Source organism: Scyliorhinus canicula, chromosome 16 (genome assembly GCF_902713615.1).
Source record: "Scyliorhinus canicula chromosome 16, sScyCan1.1, whole genome shotgun sequence".
Taxonomy (NCBI): Eukaryota; Metazoa; Chordata; class Chondrichthyes; order Carcharhiniformes; family Scyliorhinidae; genus Scyliorhinus; species Scyliorhinus canicula.
In genome coordinates this window covers 79,709,284-79,725,292 of record NC_052161.1, presented here as the reverse complement: position 1 = coordinate 79,725,292, position 16,009 = coordinate 79,709,284, and the positions used below count along the sequence as shown (strand labels likewise).

Here is a 16,009-nt window from a genome sequence, read left to right as displayed (position 1 = left end):
TGACAACTACTCTGTGACTAGCGCACCTACCCAAAATCTGCATTGCAATCTTTTCCTCCACATCTCTGTTACTGTTTGGGGGCTGATAGAAAAGTGACCGCTCCTTTCCTATTTCTAACTTCAGCCCACACTACCTCAGTAGACAGATCCTCCTCAAACTGCCTTTCTGCAGCCATTATACTATCCTTGATTAACAATGAGCGGGAATATTGAGACCTGCCTGCGCAGGAAACCTCTTTTACCACCTTCCCTAATCTTACTGAAACATCTAAACCCCGGAACCTCCAACAACCATTCCTGCCCCTGTTCTATCCATGTCTCCGTAATAGCCACAACATTGTAGTTCCAGGTACCAATCCATGCTTCAAACTCACCAACCTTGAAAAATGAAATGAAAATCGCTTATTGTCACGAGTAGGCTTCAATTAAGTTACTGTGAAAAGCCCCTAGTCGCAACATTCTGGCGCCTGTTCGGGGAGGCTGGTACGGGAATTGAACCGTGCTGCTGGCTGCTTGGTCTGTTTTAAAAGCCAGCGATTTAGCCCAGTGAGCTAAACCAGCCCCTTATTCCTGATGCTCTAGCCTATGCAATAGGCTAGACTATGCAAGATGCAATAGCCTACTGTGAGGAACCTTATCAAACGCCTTACTGAAATCCATATACACCACATCAACCACTTTACCCTCATCCACCTGTTTGGTCACCTTCTCAAAAAACTCAATAAGGTTTGTGAGGCATGACCTACCCTTCACAAAACCGTGTTGACTATCGCTAATCAACTTGTTCTTTTCAAGATGATTATAAACCCTATCTCTTATAACCTTTTCAAACATTTTACCGACAACTGAAGTAAGGCTCACAGGTCTATAATTACCAGGGTTGTCTCTACTCCCCTTCTTGAACAAGGGGTTCGTTCGGAGATGGCAGTCGTTCGGAGATGGCAACTGTTCGTCGACTTCTTTGGGTAAAATCAACCGTCAGCTGAAGGGGGTGGTGGTTGGGGTTTAGGTTAGGGTGTAAGAAAGGTGGGATCTGCGAGGGAGGAATACGGCCTTAGTACTATATGTTTATATTTGTATGTATACTGTTTTCTTCTGTTTTTGATATAAAACCATAAATACCTCAATAAAATGTTTATTAAAAAAAGAAAATGTGTGAAACACTCCCTTCTCCCACTCACATTCTGGAAACTACCCTGTCCTGTATCCCCCTTGGTGGTCATGATGTGGAGATGCCGGCATTGGACTGGGGTGAGCACAGTAAGAAGTCTTACAACACCAGGTTAAAGTCCAACAGGTTTGTTTCAAACACGAGCTTTCGGAGCATTGCTTCTTCCTCAGGTGAATGGATTCATTGCATCCATTGCACTGAATTCTGCATCCATTGCGATCACTACCTCCACCTCCCTATCTTCCGGGGGCATCATGATCACATTTAACAGCCTTCTTACATTGGCCACAAACTGTCTGCCCTTAACAAACCCCGTCCGGTCCTCCCCAATAATATCCGGAACACAATCCTCTATCCTGGAGGACAAGATTTTTGCCAGCAACTTGGCATCTACATTCAACAGGGAGATCGGCCTGTAGGTCCCACACAGCTCTGGGTTCTTGTCCCGCTTAAGAATCAGCGAAATCGTTGCCTGTGACTTCGTCGGGGATAACACCCCTCTTTTTCTTGCCTCATTGAACATCCTCAACAACACTGGCCCCAATGTCCCCGAGAACGTTTTATAAAACTCCACTGTGTACCCATCCGGACCGGGCCTTACCCGCCTGCATGGCCATCAAGCCCTCCACTATCTCCACCAGCCTGATTGGGGCTCCCAGCCCTTCTATTCGCTCCCCGTCCACCTTTGGGAAATTTAACCCCTCCGGCCCCGTAGGGGGTGCCAATCTGTACAGCCTGCTGCAGAAATCTCTAAACACCTTATTCACCCCTACCGAATCACCAACCAGGTTCCCATCTCAAAGAACAAAGAAAATTACAGCATAGGAACAGGCCCTTCGGCCCTCCCAGCCTGCGCCGATCCATCTGCCATTTCTCTGCCCAACTCTCCAATCTATCTATATTTTGCTGTTTTCTCTGACAGTCCTCCTCGCTATCTGCAACTCCACCAATCTTAAGACCATAAGACATAGGAGTGGAAGTAAGGCCATTCGGCCCATTGAGTCCACTCCGCCATTCAATCATGGCTGATGGGCATTTCAACTCCACCTACCAGCATTCTCCCCGATAAGAATCTTAGTATCATCTGCAAACTTGCTCATCAGACCACCTATACCTTCCTCCAGATCATTTAAGTAGATCACAAACAACAGTGGTCTGAGCACGGATCCCTGTGGAACACCACTTGCCACCTTTCTCCATTCTGAGACACTCCCTTCCACCACTACTCTCTGTCTCCTGTTGCCCAGCCAGTTCTTTATCATTCTAGCTAGTACACCCTGAACCCCATACGACTTCACTTTTTCCATCAACCTGCCATGGGAAACTTTATCAAACGCCTTACTGAAGTCCATGTATATGACATCTACAGCCCTTCCCTCAGCAATTAACTTTGTCACTTCCTCAAAGAATTCTGTTAGGTTTGTAAGACATGACCTTCTGTGCACAAAACCATGCAGCCTATCGCTGATAAGTCTATTTTCTTCCAAATGTGAATAGATCCTATCCTTCAGTATCTTCTCCAACAGTTTGCCTACCACTGGCGTCAAGCTCACAGGTCTATAATTCCCTGGATTATCCCTGCTACCCTTCTTAAACAAAGGGACAACATTAGCAATTCTCCAGTCCTCCGGGACCTCACCCGTGCTCAAGGATGCTGCAAAGATATCTGTTAAGGCCCCAGCTATTTTGTCCTTCGTTTCCCTCGGGAACCTGGGATAGATCCCATCCGGTCCTGGGGACTTGTCCACCTTAATTCCTTTTAGAATACCCAAAACCTCCCCCTTCCTTATGCCAACATGACCTAGAATATTTAAACATCCATCCCTAGCCTCAACATCCTTCATGTCCCTCTCCTTGGTGAATACCGATGCAAAGTACTCATAGAATTTCATAGAATTTACAGTGCAGAAGGAGGCTATTCGGCCCATCGAGTCTGCACCGGCACTTGGAATGAGCACCCTACCCAAGGTTAACACCTCCACCCTATCCCCATAACCCAGTAACCCCATAACCCAGTAACCCCACCCAACTCTAAGGGCAATTTTGGACACTAAGGGCAATTTATCATGGCCAATCCACCTAGCCTGCACATCTTTGGACTGTGGGAGGAAACCGGAGCACCCGGAGGAAACCCACGCACACACTGGGAGGATGTGCAGGCTACTCATTAAGAACCTCACTCATTTCCTCTGATTTCACGCATAAATTCCCTCTTTTGTCTTTGAGTGGGCCAATCCTTTGTCTAGTTACCCTCTTGCTCCTTATATAGGAATAAAAGGCTTTGGAATTTTCCTTAACCCTGTTAGCCAAAGATATTTCATGACCGCTTTTAGCCCTCTTTATTGCGCGTTTGAGATTTGTCCTACTTTCCCGATATTCCTCCAAAGCTTCATCAGTTTTGAGTCGCCTCGATCTTATGTATGCTTCCTTTTTCACCTTAGCTAGTCTCAATTCCACCCGTCATCCATGGTTCCCTAATCTTGCCATTTCTATCTCTCATTTTCACAGAGACATATCTGTCCTGCACTCTAATCAACTTTTCCTTAAAAGACTCCCACATTTCAAATGTGGATTTACCCTTAAACAGCTGCTTCCACTCCACATTCCCTAGCTCCTGCCGAATTTTGTTATAATTGGCCTTTCCCAATTTAGCACTCTTCCTTTAGGACCACTCTCGTCTTTGTCCATGAGTATTCTAAAACTTAAGGAATTGTGATTGCTATTCCCAAAGTAATCGCCGACTGAAACTTCAACCACCTGGCTGGGATCATTCCCCATTACCAGGTCCAGTGTGGCCCCTTCCCGAGTTGGACTGTTTACATACTGCTCTAAAAAACTCTCCTGGATGCTCCTTACAAATTCTGCTCCATCTATACCTCCAACACTACATGAGTCCCATTCAATGTTGGGGAAGTTAAAATCTCCCATCACAACCACCCTATTGATCCTACATTTTTCTATAATCTGACTACATATTTGTACCTCTACTTCACTTTCGCTTTTGGGAGGCCTGTAGTAAAGTCCCAACAATGTTGCTGCACCCTTCCTATTTCTTAGCTCTATCCATATTGCCTCAGTGCTCGAATCCTCCATGGTGCCCTCCTTAATCACAGCTGTGATATCATCTCTGACCAGTAATGCAACTCCTCCACCCATTTTACCTCCCTCTCTATTCCTCCTGAAGCATGTATACCCTGGGATATTTAATTGCCAGTCTTGCCCTTCCCTCAACCAAGTCTCAGTAATACCAATAACATCATATTCCTAGGTACTAATCCAAGCCCTAAATTCATCTGCCTTACCTGATATACTTCTCGCATTAAAACAAATGCACCTCAGACCACCTGTCCCTTTGCGTTCATCATCTCTTCCCTGTCTACTCTTCCCCTTAGTCACATTGTGTTTATTATCTAGTACCTTACTAGCTTTAGTTGCTGCCTCTTTACTGACCTCTAACTTCCTAATCTGGTTCCCATCCCCCTGCCACATTAGTTTAAAACCTCCCCAACAGTGTTAGCAAAAGCACCCCCTAGGACATTGGTTCCAGTCCTGCCCAGGTGTAGACCATCTGATTTGTAATGGTCCCACCACCCCCAGAACCGGTTCCAGTGCCCCAAAAATCTGAACCCCTCCCTCCTGCACCATCTCTCAAGCCACATATTCATTCTGACTATTCATGAATTTCTACCCTGAATGTCCCGTGGCACTGGTAGCAATCCTGAGATTACTACCTTTGAGGTCCTACTTTTTAATTTATCTCCTAATTCCCTAAATTCTGATTGTAGGACCTCATCCCGTTTTTGACCTATATCATTGGTGCCTATATGCACCACGACAACTGGCTGTTCACCCTCCCCCTTCAGTATGTCCTGCAGCCGATCTGAGACATCCCTAACCCGTGCACCCGGGAGGCAACATACCATTCGGGAGTCTCGTTTTCGACCACAGACACGCCTGTCTACCCCCTTACGATTGAATCCTCTATGACTATAGCCCTGCCAGTCTTTTTCCCACCTTTCTGTGCAGCAGAGCCAGCCACGGTGCCATGAGCCTGGCCACTACTGCCTTCCCCTGGTGAGTCATCTCCCCCAATAGTATCCAAAACGGTAAACCTGTTTTGGAGGAAGATGACCACAGGGGACACCTGCACTGCCTTCCTGCTCTTTCTCTGCCTTTTAGTCACCCATTCCATGTCTCCCTCACCAATCCTAATCTGTGGTGTGACCAACTCACTGAACGTTCTATCCACGACCTCCTCAGCATCACAGATGCTCCAAAGTGAGTCCATCCGCAGCTCCAGAGCCATCATGCAGTCTAACAGGTGCTGCAGCTGGACACACTTCCCGCACATGAAGGAGTCAGGGGTATCGGCCACGTCCCTGAACTCCCACATTGAGCACGAGGAGCATAACACGGGTCTGGGATCTCCTGCCATTTTTACAATTTACCTTAACTGATTACAAATATAATATCAAATAATGAATAAGTGAAAGGAAAAAGGATTCTACTTGCCAATCACAATACTTACCAAACACAGAGTTAAATTTCTCCCAGCTACTGCTAATTGGAGCACTTTCCTTACCAGCCAATCAGGTCACTGCTTTGTTGTGATGTCACTCCTCAAGGTAAGTTTAACTGTCACTTGACAACAGCTCCTCCACAAACCACCTTCAAGTTCCGCTGACCGCAATGCACGTATGCAAATTTCCCCCACAACAGCCAATCAGGAGCCCCGCTCTACTGCCCTCTGCTGGATCTCCGTCCTTTACTTTTCCTATCTCTCTAGCTGCATCCCTCTTCCTGAGCTGCTGTGCAAGCATTCTGCTGGCCTTATCTCAATGTTGATAGATCCCCCCCCCCCGCCCCCTCGCCTTTCTCAGCTGCTCCACCGCCCTCCCTGTGGTCAGCAAGCTAAACTCCGCCTGTAACCTCCGCCGTTCCGTTAAAAGCCCGCCTCTGGGGTCTCCGCATTCCTCCTATCAATCTATAGTAACTCCTTTACCAGTCGGTCCGTCTCTGCCCTGTCCACCTACTCCCTATGGGCCCGGATCGAGATCAGCTCCCCCCTGACCACCGCTTTCAGTGCTTCCCACACCACTGCTACTGAAATTTCCCCCGTGTCATTGACCTGCAGGTAACTCTGAATACATTTCCTCAGCCACTCACTTCATCCGTCAAAAGTTCCACATCCAACCTCCAGTGCGTGCTCTGGTTACTGTCTTTACCAACGTGCAGGTCAACCCAGTGTGGAGCATGGTCTGATATTGTAATCGCCGAGTACCCCGTGTCCACCACCCCAACCAGCAAGGCCCTGCTCAAAATAAAGAAAACAATCCGGGAATGCACGTGTGAGTAGAAGGAGAACTCCTTCACCCTCGGCTGTCCAAATCTCCATGGATCCAAACCCCCCCCCCCCCCCCCCCATCAGCTCCATGAACCCTCTTAGTTCCTTTGCCATTGCTGGCACCCTGCCCGTTTTCGAGCTTGACCGGTCCAAGCCAGGGTCCATAACTGAGTTGCAGTCTCCTCCCAGGACCAACCTGTGCAAGTCCAGGTCCGGTATCTTCCCCAGCATCCTCTTTATAAACCCCACATCATCCCAATTTGGCACATACACATTTATTAGTACCACCTGCACCCCCTCTAGCTTCCCACTGACCATAATGTACCGACCTCCCACGTCCGAGAACATAGAACAGTACAGCACAGAACAGGCCCTTCGGCCCTCAATGTGTGCCGAGCCATGATCACCCTACTCAAACCCACATATCCACCCTATACCCGTAACCCAACAACCCCCCCCCCTTAACCTTACTTTTATTAGGACACTACGGGCAATTTAGCATGGCCAATCCACCTAACCCGCACATCTTTGGACTGTGGGAGGAACCCGGAGCACCCGGAGGAAACCCACGCACACAGGGGGAGGACGTGCAGACTCCACACAGACAGTGACCCAGCCGGGAATCGAACCTGGGACCCTGGAGCTGTGAAGCATTTATGCTAACCACCATGCTACCCTGCTGCCCGCAGGGACTATTTTACCCGTCTCAAACACCACCCGCTTATTGATCAGGATCAGGACCCCTCTCGTTTTTGAATCTAGTCCCGAGTGAAAAACCTGACTGACCCAGCCTTTCCTCAGTTTAACCTGGTCCGTAACGCTAAGGTGAGTCTCCTGCAACATTACCACGTCAGCCTTCAATCCCCTAAGATGCGCAAACAAGCGTGCTCTTTTGACCGGCCCATTTAACCCTCGAACATTCCAGGTGATCTAGTCTAGTTGCGAGGGGCTCATTGCCCCTCCACCTCTGCCGATCAGCCATCCCCTTTTTATAGGCCCGTATCCAGCCCATGCTCCGTGCCTCCACCAGTCCATCCCCAGGCAGCTCGCGCCCCCAACCTCCTCTCTGTCCCTCAGCCCAAATCCCTCCCTCGGCAGCACAATATTCCCCCCCCACGGTAACAACACCCTTTTACCCAACCCCTTTACTTAACCAAACATATGCCCATCCCCCACTGCGCTTCCGAGAGCTAGCTCGCCCAGCTATCTTGGTGACCCCCATCTCCGGCGCCAGATAGTCTCCCACCTATTGTTCCCTCCCCCACCCCCCTCATACAAACAAGCTCCAACATCAAATAATGCCCACACAATTGCCCAACAGAAATACACCAAAATCAAAACAAGCACACCTCCATCCCCCAAACAGTGCAAATGAAAACCTTAACTCACTCAGGTCTACGCTGGTTCCAAATCAATGCAAACGGCATCACAAACATCTTCCATGAAACGGAAAACGGGAAAATTTTTGCAAAAACAGAGAAACAAAAAGAAAAAACAAAAACATGAACGTTGCAGCCAAGTTCAAAAGTTCTCAATCCATCACCAGCTCTTTCTTTTTCGCAAAGTCGAACGCGTCCTCAGACGACCCGAAGTAGAAGTGCTGATCCTCATGCATGACCCAGAGACGGGCTGGGTATAACAGACCAAACTTCACCTTTTTTCTTAAAAAGGATCAACCTGATCTGGTTGAAGCCTGCTCTCCTCCTGGCCACCTCTACACTCAGGTCCTGGTAAACCCGCAGGATGCTTGTGTCCCATTTACAGCTCCGTGTATGCTTGACCCACTGTAGAATGCGCTCCTGTGGAATCTCACCACCATTGCCCTCGCCTGGAGGGTGGGGGGGTCTCCCATTCACTCTTTCCAAGAGCTGGTGCAGACTTGATGGGCCGAATGGCCTCCTTCTGCATTGTAAATTCTATGAAATGTGAGGGAATGCATTTTGGAAGGTCTAATGCAGGTAGGGAATATACAGTGAATGGTAGAACCCCGCAAGTGCTCTGTGAGCTCCATCCACCTCCCAGGGCGGCGAGAATGCCCCATCCCCCAGCTGCTTCACAAACATGTATGCCCCAGCGTCCATTCCTTCGGACTCCTCTGGGAGCCCGACGATTCTTAGGTTCTGCCAGCGGGACCTATTTTCTAGGTCCTCCCCCTTCACCAGGAGCTTCTTCTGCTGGTGCCTCAGCATCCCCACCTCCACCTCCACCGCAGTCTGATGTTCTTCCTGCTTAGCCAGCGCCTTCTCCACCTTCTAGATCATCCGGTCCTGGGCATCCAATCTATGCTCCAACTGCTCAATCAACTCTTTTATCCGGTGCAAGCAGTTCCGTTTCTGCGTAGCAAAGCCTTCCTAAATGACTTGCATCATCTGCTCCATAGACTGCTGGGTCGACAAGCCAAAGGTCCGAACCTCCGCCATGCTGTCTTCTGTTGCAGCTACAGCCCAAGCCTTCTCTAGCTTTTTGTTTCTGCCCTTACAAACACTTCTAGTCCTTCTCTCCATGCATCGAAGTGGGAATTCAGTATACAATTGCCAGTAACTATTCAATCCGGTAGAAAAACGGGGGGGGGGGGGGGGGGGGGGGGGGGGGAAGGTCCAAAAGTCCGACCAGAGCGGGAGCCACCAAATGTGTGACTTACTCCATAGCTGCAACTGGAAGTCGCCTTATGCCTTCTTGACTACCTTCTCCACCTGTGATGCCCCTTTCAGTGACCTGTGTACACCTAGATCTCTCTGAATGTCAATACTCTTGAGGGTTCTACCATTCACTGTATATTCCCTCCCTGTATTAGACCTTCCAAAATGCATTACCTCACATTTCATAGAATTTACAGTGTAGAAGGAGGCCATTCGGCCATCAGGTCTGCACCGGCTCTTGGAAAGAGCACCCCACCCAAGCCCACACCTACCCCTATCCCCACAACCCAGTAACCCCACTTAACACTAAGGGCAATTTAGCATGGCCAATCCACTTCCATCTGCCATCTCTCCGCCCAAGCCTCCAAACGATCTAAATCCTGCTGTACCCCCTGACATTCCTCATCGCTATCCGCAATTCCACTAACCTGTGTGTCATCTGCAAACTTACTAATCAGACCAGTTACATTTTCCTCCAAATCCTTTATATATACTATGAACAGCAAAGGTCCCAGCACTGATCCCTCGGAACACCACTAGTCACAGCCCTCCAATCAGAAAAGCACCCTTCCATTGCTACTCTCTGCCTTCTCTGACCTAGCCAGTTCTGTATCCATCTTACCAGCTCACCCTGGATCCCAAATGACTTCACCTTTTCTACCAGTCTGCCATGAGGTCCATATAGACAACATCCACTGCCCTACCTGCATCTCCTTGAAAAACTCTACCAAGTTAGTGAGACACAACCTCCCCTTCACAAAACCGTACTGCCTCGTGCTAATACGTCCATTTGCTTTCAAATGGGAGTAGATCCTGCCTTGAAGAATTCTCTCCAGTAATTTCTCTACCACTGACGTAAGGCTCACCGGCCTGTAGTTCACTGGATTATCCTTGCTACCCTTCTTAAACAAAGGAACAATATTGGCTATTCTCCAGTCCTCCGGGACATCACCTGAATCAGTGAGGATCCAAAGATTTCTGTCAAGGAAAATCAATTGACATGTAGCTGGGACAGTATCATCACTTCCTCGTGCCTCTGTGCAGCCAGAAGTACTTGGAGCTGATGGTGTTTGTCCATGTGCTCGCCATGGGAGCACTGTACAGCAGTTTCACTCAGGAGGTGAATCCTGGCCCAAACACAAACCGGTCCAGTATCTCTATGAGGCACTTCCATTCAACCCTGTTGAAGGCCTTTTCTGCGTCCAGGGAGATGATCATCTCTGGTGTTCTCTCCCCAGATGGGGTCATTATCATGTTCAGCGGGTGCCTTGGGTTCGATGTTAGCTGCCTGCCCTTGACAAAGCCCGTCTAGTCCTCTGTGACTACCTCTGTGTGTCGCAGCTCTTCAGTCGTAACACCAGGGCTTCGCCAGGATTTTTTCATCTGAGTTAAGGAGTGAGATGGGTCTGAGATGGCACTCGGTCGGGTCTTTGTGCTTTTTGGGTATCGGAAATATTGAGGCTTGGGCTAGTGTTGGCAACACGGTTTCCCTTACTAGCGAGTCTGCGAACATCTGCCGCAGGTGTGGGGCCAGTGCTGACGCAAATTCATCCATCCGGTTCCAGGGCCTTCCCCGCCTGCATGGAGTTGATACTCTCCATGACTTCCTCAGTTCTTTTTTGTCTTTTTCTTCAAGGGCAATTTAGTGTGGCCAGTCCACCAGCGCTGCACTTAGGTTGTAGGGGTGAGGCCTACACAGACACGGGGAGAATGTGTGAACTCCACACAGACAGTGACCTTGGGCCGGGATTGAACCGGATCCTCAGCGCCATGAGGCAGCAGTGTGAACCACTGTGCCACCATGCCGTCCTACCCACACCAGTTTGAATGGTGCTTCTAGGCCCCATTCTCATCTTCCCCCACGACAGGCATGTCCAGTCCATCGAGGAACTGCTTAATCTCCGAGTCCCCCTCCGAGGGATCAGAGGTGGGTGTATAGCCCCTGATAGACGGTTGCAACGGTCTTGTTGATCTTTTCTGGCCCGAGACTAGCCTGCTGCTTCTGTCTTTAACCTGAGCTAGTTCCCTTGAGGCTGTCTGCTTTCTCAGCTGGTGAGCCAACAGGCGCCTTGCTTTGTCTCCCAAGTTCATAAAATGTCTCCCATGTCTGGCAGAGCTGGTTGATTGTTTTCCTGGTGGGTAGCAGATGGAAGTCCTTTTGCAACATTTTCCTCTCCGCCAGCAGTTCCACAGTTGGGTCCGTCGGCCCACTTCCAGTATGGAGTCCTCTGCCTGTGCAAAAATTTAGGCCACAGTATCATATGTGCCCTGTGCTTCTGGGGAAATCTAGAATATGATTTCTAAAAATATTAGTACATTTTTAGTAAGCTTGGGATGGAGGGAAAAGAAAATTAAGCACCATTTTGTGTTTTTGTTTATAGTTTCTCTATACCCTTGCAATTGTGCTGATTCTTGAATTGCTGGGTGGAGTTGTGGCATTGATCTTTAGGAATCAGGTAAGGTTAATCAAATATATATACATATGATGGTACTGTTTACTTTCAATTGAAAGTTACTAAAGTCTAACCTTTTTGAGCCAAATTTATAACCTTGTTGATGTATTTATTGTTTAATTCAAATTTGCATATTATTGGACTTGTACAAAAGGAACAACTGCAATCTGTTGTTGATGGTGACTAGCATAAGTATGCCCTTTACTTATTGGACTATGAGGTCAATTGACAGTAGGTCTTCATCCCATTCAATTTCATGCTTCCCATGACAACCTTTAGATTTATTTGTCAGTCTTCTCCCCTCCAATTTACGAGGTTGTGAGTTCATGCTTCATACCAGAGACTTGAGGCCTAATCCAGGTCCTCACTTGAGTGCAGTACTGAGATTGCTACACTGTACAAATTGACACCTTTAGGATGCCTCGACATCCGTTCACATGGCAGATCACCTGCCACTGTTCTCTGTCTCTCTTTCCCCCCACACTGCCGAGGAAACATTGTTTGATTGACAGCAAAGGCTTTCTGATCTCGGCTCAATTTCACAATATTTGTTGACCTAAATCAAGTGGTTTCCAGTGTTTGTGGTTTTTGAAACTTCAAAGGGACTGGACAATCGACACTTTCATTAGCTTGCCATCCAGCCTTTGTTTTCCATAGTAGAAATTTTTCAGTGAATTACTTTTTTCAAAGCTTTTTCTTTATAGATCACCCTTTACATTTTCATGTTCATCGGTTCTAGAAAGTGCACAATGGGTCAATGGGCATGGATGTGGCATGGCATGGCATTGGGAAAAGGAGGGGTCTGAGAGGATGGATGGCGAGGCAGAGCCCAGCATGGCGGCCTGGTGAGTGGGAGAACAAAGCATAGTATAGAAGACATGAAAGGATCCTTTTGAACTTACCTTTTAAAAGACCTCATGCTGACTAGGGTTCATGAACCTAAGGGGACATAAACCAAGACTTTTTAAAAATTGGCGTGACTCCATGAAAATTGCAAAGCAAGACATATATATCTCTGCAATGGAGCCAGCCAGGTCAGGAGTGCCAGGTATAGGCCTCTGCGCCCTTTAAGGCGTTCCCGGTTAAGGCACTCCTGAAAATTAGACAGCCATCTCCTATAAATGATCACTCACCGGGAATAGTCTCGCTTTTCGATCAGCGCCTTGAGTTCTTGGTAAACGCTTGATAATTTATTCTGGTAAAAGTAAAAAGCTAATAAAACAGAGCAAATCCTGTTTAGTGGCCAGTTTTGGACAGGGAAGCCTCTCTCCCTCCATTAGATTTCACTTCATTTCTTAAAATTGGCGGACCCTAGACTTTTGAAATATGAGGCAAAATTTATTACGTGAATAATGAACCAGTGGAAAAATCAAACAATGATATAATTTATGATGTATTAAAACTTCTGTGTCTGCATGCAATTTTGTTTTTTCCCACTTTAAATGCCTAGATTGACATTTGCAAACTGTTAGCATAAACTAGACATACTCCATTTGCACATATCCAAGAATGTGGTGTTACTGGGTAATTGTATGAATTGATTACTCATTGTTTCATACATTTGCTTGATATTTTAAACTTCTAACCAGGTCTGATATGATCATGTAACAGGGGCAGCAGGGTAGCATGGTGGTTAGCATAAATGCTTCACAGCTCCAGGGTCCCAGGTTCGATTCCCGGCTGGGTCACTGTCTGTGTGGAGTCTGCACGTCCTCCTGCTGTGTACGTGGGTTTCCTCCGGGTGCTCCGGTTTCCTCCCACAGTCCAAAGATGTGCGGGTTAGGTGGATTGGCCATGCTAAATTGCCCGTAGTGTCCTAATAAAAGTAAGGTTAAGGGGGGGGGGGGGGGTTGTTGGGTTACGGGTATAGGGTGGATACGTGGGTTTGAGTAGGGTGATCATGGCTCGGCACAACATTGAGGGCCGAAGGGCCTGTTCTGTGCTGTACTGTTCTATGTTCTATGTAACACACTAGAAGACTGGAGAGATATTCTGGGTAAATTACAGCTGTTTAAAACTGTCATCAGGCAGCGTTTGAAGTTTCATTTCCCAAGGATAATACTGAAGGTTTATAGATCACAAGACAAGAATTGACAGACTCAGAGGTTTGAGGAAAGTGAGATTCTCCCTTGAGAATGGCATAGGATATAAAAACCAAAATAATTTACAGTTAGAAAGGATTTAAAAGAAAAAGTAAATCCAAACTGTAGAGGCTTCACAAAGAACAAAGAAAAATTACAGCACAGGAACAGGCCCTTCGGCCCTCCAAGCCTGCGCCGATCAAGATTCTCTATCTAAAACTGTCGCCTATTTTCTATGGATCTGTATCCCTCTGCTCCCTGCCCATTCATGTATCTGTCTAGATACATCTTAAATCATGCTATCGTGCACCTCTACCACCTCTGCCGGCAATGCGTTCCAGGCACCCACCACCCTCTGCGTAAAGAACTTTCCACGCATATCTCCCTTAAACTTTTCCCCCCTCACCTTGAACTCGTGACCCCTTGTAATTGAGTCCCCCACTATGGGGGGGAAAAAGCTTCTTGCTATCCACCCTGTCTATACCTCTCATGATTTTGTAGACCTCAATGAGGTCCCCCCTCAACCCCCGTCTTTCTAATGAAAATAATCCTAATCCACTCAACCTTTCTTCATAGCTAGCATCCTCCATACCAGGCAACATCCTGGTGAACCTCCTCGCCACCTTCCCCAAAGCATCCACATCCTTTTGGTAATGTGGCGACCAGAACTGTACGCAGTATTCCAAATGTGGCCGAACCAAAGTCTTATACAACTGTAACATGACCTGCCAACTCTTGTACTCAATACCCCTTCCGATGAAGGAAAGCATGCCGTATGCCTTCTTGATCACTCTTTCGACCTGCACAGCCACCTTCAGGGTACAATGGACCTGAACACCCAGATCTCTGTACATCAATTTTCTCCAGGGTTTTTTCATTTACCGTATAGTTCACTCTTGAATTGGATCTTCCAAAATGCATTACCTCGCATTTTCCCGGATTGAACTCCATCTGCCATTTCTCCGCTCAACTCTCCAATCTATCTATATTCTGCTGCATTCTCTGACAGCCCCCTTCACTATCTGCTACTCCACCAATCTTAGTGTCATCTGCAAACTTGCTAATCAGACCACCTATACTTTCCTCCAGATCATTTATGTATATCACAAACAATAGTGGTCACAGTTCTCCATTTTGAGAAACTCCTTTCCACTACTACTCTCTGTCTCCTGTTGCCCAGCCAGTTCTTTATCCATCTCGCTAGTACACCCTGGACATTAGCAATTCACCAGTCCTCCGGTACCTCACCCATGTTCAAGGATGCTGCAAAGATATCTGTTAAGGCCCCAGCTATTTCCTCTCACACTTCCCTCTGTAACTTGGGATTGAGCCCATCCGGACCTGGGGACTTGTCCACCTTAATGCCTTTTAGAATACTCAACACATCCTCCCCTCCTTATGCCGACTTGACGTAGAGTAATCAAACATCTATCCCTAACCTTGACAACCGTCATGTCCCTCTCCTCGTTGAATACCGATGCAAAGTACTCGTTAAGAATCTCACATTTCCTCTGACTCCACGCATAAATTCCTTCCTTTGTCCTTGGGTGGACCAACCCGTTCTCTAGTTACCCTCTTGCTCCTTATATATTAATAAAAGGCTTTGGGATTTTCCTTAACTGTGTTTGCAAAGATAGTTCATGACCCCTTTTAGCCCTCTTGATTCCTCATTTCAGATTGGTCCTACATTCCCGATATTCTTCCAAAGCTTTGTCTGTCTTCAGTCGCCTAGACCTTGTGTATGCTTCCTTTTTCCTTTTAGCTAGTCTCACAATTTCACCTGTCATCAATGGTTCCCTAATTTTGCCATTTCTATCCCTCATTTTCACAGGGACATGACTGTCCTGCAATCTAATCAACCTCTCTTTAAAAGCCTCCCACATATCAAATGTGGATTTACCTTCAAACAGCTGCTCCCAATCCACATTCCCCAGCTCCTGCCAAATTTTTGTATAGTTGGCCTTCCCCCAATTTAGCGCTCTTCCTTTTGGACCACTCTCGTCTTTATCCATGAGTATTCTAAAATGTATGGAATTGTGATCACTATTCCCAAAGTAATCACCGACTGAAACTTCAAACTTGGCAGCACAGTAGCAGAGTGATTAGCACAATTGCTTCACAGCTCCAGGCTCCCAGGTTCGATTCCCGGCTTGGGTCACTGTCTGTGTGGAGTCTGCATGTTCTCCCCGTGTGTGCGTGGGTTTCCTCCGGGTGCTCCGGTTTCCTCCCACAGTCCAAAGATGTGCAGGTTAGGTGGACAGGCCATGCTAAATTTCTCTTAGTGTTGGGCGGGGTAACTGGGTTATGGGGATAGGGTGGAG

The 16,009-nt window shown here is 47.5% G+C and overlaps 1 protein-coding gene across 3 annotated transcripts in view; it reads left to right on the top strand.

Annotated features, from left to right (window-relative positions):
• The window catches only part of tspan15 (tetraspanin 15), a 168,886-nt gene that overhangs the window by 59,098 nt on the left and 93,779 nt on the right, over positions 1-16,009 (top strand). For all 3 annotated transcript variants that reach the window (XM_038821706.1, XM_038821707.1, XM_038821708.1), the window contains exon 3: positions 11,536-11,610. In XM_038821706.1, coding sequence (XP_038677634.1) covers positions 11,536-11,610 — 75 coding nt within the window. The remainder of the gene's footprint in view (positions 1-11,535; positions 11,611-16,009) is intronic.